We start from the raw sequence: 5,704 nt of genomic DNA, 5'->3' as shown, positions 1-5,704 counted from the left end.
TTTCAACCTGCTTTTCAAAGTGCAACATAAATAAATTAATCTATTATAATGCAAACAAACAACATAATAATGACAGAGGTCATTATTATGCCTCATCATGAAACACTGAGGTAAAATAATTCTCCAACAAGTCCTACATCAAGTCGGTATTAAATTATCATGTTCTTAAACAATAGTGTCAAGAATTTGCATCATTGTGGTTAATTTTTATAGTATGAAAATATATGGAGAGAATTTTAATAGTTTATTTTTCTTTTATTGCAGGAGGTGTTGAGTTGTGAGAAGAAAATGCAACAAAAGAATAGAATAACCACTGAAAGCATAACTTTACAACTTTCATTTCTTTTTAATTTAAGAACAACATCCATCCATAGTTATAAAAAGTGATCAAATTTTCTGCCTTTACATCTTTTCATCCAACAATAAAGTTCTCATCCTATTAAGACGTTATGAATTATGCAGCTTCATGTTATTAAAGCTAAAGTTTAATCAGTAATACCTTTATAACAAATTGATATCAGATTATGATTTCTTGGTTAATGTCAAGTTGTCATAACAAATTATGTCAACTTTGTATTAAAAGTGTCATAATTTACCAAATGACACTTTATGACAACAGTCATAAATATTCATGAAGACTTATTCATGTTCCAGACAGTCTTATTCACAACCCGTCAAATAAAGTGTTTCCTAAATTTTCAGTTCGTCTGAAACATCTTCATAGGATGAGAACTTTTTAAAAGAAAGAATCGAATCAGTTTCTGCAGGTCAGGGATATTTATGTGTTGCAACCATGGAGATGGCCGTTGTGACAACAACTGCAGACCCAACAACGACAATGGCAATAAGTATGACATTTTTATATTTCTTTACACCTAAAAGCGAAAAAGAACAAAGAGTTATTTGGTTTGATTTGCTTTAAAGAAAAGCAGTTCTAATCAAAACATCACAAAGATCCAATAATGTCATGTAGTTTTGTTTTATGGTCTAACTTCAATTCTTCACGACAAACCAGTAATAAAGTATCAAATGAAGCTCCTCTAATAGTTAATGGTGACACTGTCACTGTTTTCATACATCTGTCTTGTTTTCAAGACAACTCTTAACTCCAAGACTGTTTGATGCTACAAATCTCAAGTTTTGCTGTTTCTTGACCAACCTTCGTAACTGGATTGAAACTGAAATCAGCTTCACATCAAATTTTAATTATCATTAACCCTTCATACATTTTAGACAAAACTCTGAGCCAGAAAAAGAAAAATCATAATTATTGGAAAATTTGTGGTTTCTGTCGCATTTACCTTTAATCAGAGATTGCAGGAAAGAGTTCTGAAAGACAGAAAACGGAGTGAGTGAAGTCATCACTCCACTGCACATCACTACATTAAAAATATCAGAGACAAACATATTTACCCTGGAAATACCGAGAAACTTCTGGATTTCACGCCATGATATGTCATTACGGCTACAGTTGAGGATTTTACCCTGATGGAAAAAGTAATCCACGGTGAGGCGGACGTTCTGGTGATGCACCTGCCTCCTGCTCTCAGCTATGATGTGGTTGGGGTTGAATGTGTGATGCATCACCACCAGAATGATGGGCTTGTCGTCTGAAAACACAGAGAACATGAACATAAAGCAAATAACATTGTCCTGCAGTTCCTTACAGACAGTTTTAACAGATCAATTTGACCCAGATTGGGTAAATTTTTCACTAATTTGATGAGTTTGATTACTTTATTGTCATGAAGTCACATAAAATCAAAAAAAATAAAAATAAAAATTCCTACATTTTTAAATGTTTCAGATCAAGTAAATTTAGAATTAGACAAAGAAACTGAGTAAATACAAAAAGACATTTTTAATCATTTTACTTATTAATTCAACATCACCTTGTTTGCAGTATAATTTGAAGGGTTTTTAGAATGAAGTGCTGCTTTAAAGCCAGGTCACCTTATCTCAATTAGATTTAAGTTTGTACTTTGACTAGGCCACTACTTATTTCCCTTTCTTGAGCCACTAACAGATGGACTTTCTGGTGTGTTTTTTTATTTTTAGTTTTTACAATAAAACAAGTCTGCTTTAGCACAAGATCACAAACTGATGAGTGAATAGTCTCCATCAATGTGAAGCAGTCTTACTCGGAGCCTTGTTGAGAGCCTCTGTGATGTCTGTCTGGACACGTGAAGCGATTGGACAGATCACCAGGACGCAGTCACAGTCTCTATGAGAGTAAACTTCAACTTGGCCCGCGTTCCTCAGCTTGCCAACAATGGAGTGATGAGCCCCTTCAGTTTTACCTGCTACTAAGACATAAAACCTTCTCCCACAGCCTGAACATCAACAGAAGCAAGATTCAGTTAGAACCAACACTGACTGTGGTACTTTATCTTATTTTGTGTTTTTCACTGTTTGTACTCCAGAGCTGTAATGATTCCTTACCTAAAGTGGATTATGAAATGAATTTGCAAACAAGAACGTTTCAAGAAATAAATCAGAAATACATTTATCTTCAACCTTGCACCATCTCTGAGCCGTATAAGTCAGCAAACAGCTAAGAATTTGTTGAGCTCAATTGATATTAAGTTTGCTGAGTGGAGTCAGGGCGTTTTCCTCCTTGCATAATATTTCCAGCTAATCCATGTCTGCAAAAACATGGAAACAAGGCTGAAGAGCAGACCTTTAATCCAGATTAAACACCATTTCAGGGCTCGATTCTGCTTGTGTTCACGGATCAAATCATAAACTGAATCAAAAGGGAACTGAAACAAACGTGTGATTCTTTTCTCTATTTCTGCACTCATTCACAGCTTTCTAAAATGTTTGTAATTTCCCTAAACTTCTGTCAATATCACAGACCAGCTCCAGTTTTCAATTATTGCTCAATTAGAAAGCAATAATCCAGTGAATACAAGCTTTAGTTTGCATTGACCTTCTACTCAAAGGATAGAAACTAAATGAAAGATGCCATAAATACATACTGTGAAAACATGAACAGGTCATAATCATATTTATAAAATATTCCTTCAGGCAGTTGTTATTTTTTCTAAATAAAGCTTTTCTGATCAGTTTGAGGTAAACCAATCTTCTGTTTCAGTTGCTAAACTCTGAATATAGAATCCTCGGTCATATCTGCAGGTTGGATATTTATTTTAAAGTTCTCCGGTTTTTGCAGCCGCGGCGCTGTGTGAACCTGCTGCCTGCTGTGGCTGAAAACTAAAGAGCTCAAACCCTGAAACAAAGAAACGGCAGAAGCCTCCAAAACAGGAAGGAAGTTGCACAGTCACTCATAACAACCTTGACGCTTGAGTGTGCGTTGTTCCACCAACAGACGGTCGTTATATGCATAAAGTGTGTGTGTCTGTGTGTGTGTGTGTGTGTGTGTGTGTGTGTGTGTGTGTGTGTGTGTGTGTGTGTGTGTGTGTGTGTGTGTGTGTGTGTGTGTGTGTGTGTGTGCGTGTGTGTGTCTGTTCTGAGCGCCTGTTCTGAGTTTAATCTGTAAACTAGGTCTCCTCACCAGTGTCACGCTGCTGGGACATGTTTCTGGATGGAAAGAAAGAGACAAAGTGACATTTGAAAATGAAAATATGAACATGCAAAGGAAACCACCAGTAAGTATGTCGTTACAATCAAAGGGGAATCAGCTGCTCTGCACATACATTCACTGAGTCAAAAAAGCAGAAAATACCTTCCAGTGGTTTCTCTTCGACGCATCCGAGACTCAATGAGGATTATCCTAAACTATTACAGACATTTACCTAATAATTGTTGCTTCTTGTTTTTCTGGTTCGTCCTCTTACTGTCAGAGAAGCACTTTTACTTTCACTTTGAGCTGGCATGACTTCAAAATAACTACAAAGGCAGAGGTATTGCTTGGGCGGGCAGACCAAGTGTGAGACATAAGAAACAGGAAGTTAATCTGCTGTATAGTGAAGTGGAAATTATGTGTTAAAATGTGACAAAATCCCCGGGCCTACATACCTGACCTGAGGAGAACAGTTTTAGAAAAAGAGAAGACTAAAATAGTTATGACAGAGAATGCTGGTTGATTTTTAATTCTTTACATCCACCATGAGTTTTTTAAAATATTCTTCTTCATCAGTTTAATTTAGTAAAAATAAATATTTTTAACCCGGCAGAAAAATAAGAGCAGCTTCTGCAGAGCAGCATCTGAGAACCATAATCTCTGTGCTGCTCACTGCTGCTGCTGTCGTCATGATGCTCGAACTTCAACTGAATCACTTTCACAATCCTTCTCAGCACAAACACATCAAGTTCTTTTTTTTCATCATTTAACTCGTTGAATGTTTTTCCCATCATGACTGGTGCTGTAGTGTTTGCATCTCTCTTGCAAATGCGCTACAGTGAAATAAGAAAGCAGTGCGGAAAACAAAAGAAAAATGAAACCTAAAAAAGAAAGCATATCCATAAAGTTAACAGTATCTGGAATTTATATCTTAACGGTGACCTATTGTGCTTCCTTGAACAGGTTAGGATGGGCTCACACAAAACATGTTCATTACACTTTTTGCACAAAATCATTCTTAGATGAGGAGATTTTAATCTGCTCAGTTCTGCCTGTTTTCAGCCGCTTTAGGGCCTCTGTCACTTTAAATCCAAATATGCTTCTGCTGACTACGCCCGTTTACGCTCACACATGAAAATAACAGCAAACAGATGCACAATAATGCATCTTTGAAAAGCAGAAGTAGAGCCTTGTGCACAACCAATAAGAAGCAAGAAGTGGCTTCTGAATGCTCAGTCAACAACAACCTGCTTCTTTTTTTCCAGCAGCCATTGTACAGCACATGTGGAAGTGAAAATCAGCTGACCAAACGTCCTGGAGCTCAGGCTTGGGTTGCTCAGTAACAGGTGGGACATTACATCTAGGAAGATTTTTGAAAAGGCTCATTTTCCAGACACCAAAAAAACAACTTATTGCAAAAATTGACTCTGTGTTCTTTTAAGAGCTTAGGCTGTTTCTAGAAGCAGGAAAATCCCAAATCAAAGTACAAAAACAAACAAAATGTGAACTTTTGCAGATTTTTGCCCATTTAAGAAAGAGATGTGTTTTCCTTCAGTCCAACATCAAGTTCTGCTAGTGATCCAAATTATCTGCCTAACATGAGTTCTGAAAAGAAAAATAGTTTTTATTTGACAAGTTTTGGGTCAGAATAAACATAAAATGTTAATATAAAAGTGCAGAAAATAATGAGACAGGAAAGTTCTTGATTTCCTCCTTGTTCTTACATTTACACTATTCCCTTACTGACAGAGTTTTATATTGTCTTAGCTTCTTCAGTTAAATTGAATAAAATCATGTATGAAGATGAAATATATTACCCATCCATTATCTAAATCTGCTAATCCATGCAGGATTGGGAGTGGAGTCCATCACATACAGATAAGATAAACAGCCTTGCATGCAAATACCCACAACTAAGGCTAATTTTGCTGAAAACCACTTAACATAAAAGTCTGATGGTTTGCAAGGAACTAAACTAAAACTCAGAATTCTGATTTTTTTTTTTTCTCAGAATTTGGACTTTAATTTTCTGAGATCAAAAGTCAAAATTCAGAGATGAAAAGTAATAATTCTTAGACAGAAGTCAGAATATATATTCGGTAAACTGAATCCTCCTGGTAGGGTTTGCATTGCGGAACGTCCCGCAGGCCCTGAACGCAGCAGCAGATGCGGGTCTTA

General features: G+C 36.3%; 1 protein-coding gene across 2 annotated transcripts; it reads right to left on the bottom strand.

Annotated features, from left to right (window-relative positions):
* Nucleotides 1–331: 331 nt before the first annotated feature.
* On the bottom strand, nt 332–3,826 carry si:ch211-245h14.1 (uncharacterized protein LOC563420 homolog). 2 transcript variants are annotated; one of them, XM_055054362.1, is made up of 6 exons: nt 3,689–3,826; nt 3,518–3,543; nt 2,142–2,333; nt 1,414–1,610; nt 1,302–1,329; nt 332–875 (listed from the first exon to the last, which is right to left on the bottom strand). In XM_055054362.1, the coding sequence occupies exons 1-6, from the start codon at nt 3,712–3,714 to the stop codon at nt 769–771; spliced, it is 576 nt and encodes a 191-aa protein (XP_054910337.1). In that variant the 5' UTR covers nt 3,715–3,826; the 3' UTR covers nt 332–768. The 2 variants fall into 2 exon arrangements, with proteins under 2 accessions (XP_054910337.1, XP_054910338.1); XM_055054363.1 differs by having other exon boundaries at nt 788–875; nt 1,485–1,610.
* Between the last annotated feature and the right edge of the window lie 1,878 nt (nt 3,827–5,704).

This window comes from Poeciliopsis prolifica, unplaced genomic scaffold, assembly GCF_027474105.1.
Source record: "Poeciliopsis prolifica strain line A6 unplaced genomic scaffold, Auburn_PproV2 SCAFFOLD039, whole genome shotgun sequence".
NCBI classification, from domain to species: Eukaryota; Metazoa; Chordata; class Actinopteri; order Cyprinodontiformes; family Poeciliidae; genus Poeciliopsis; species Poeciliopsis prolifica.
The sequence above is the reverse complement of the archived record's forward strand: the minus strand, read 5'-3'. Positions and strand labels throughout refer to the sequence as shown.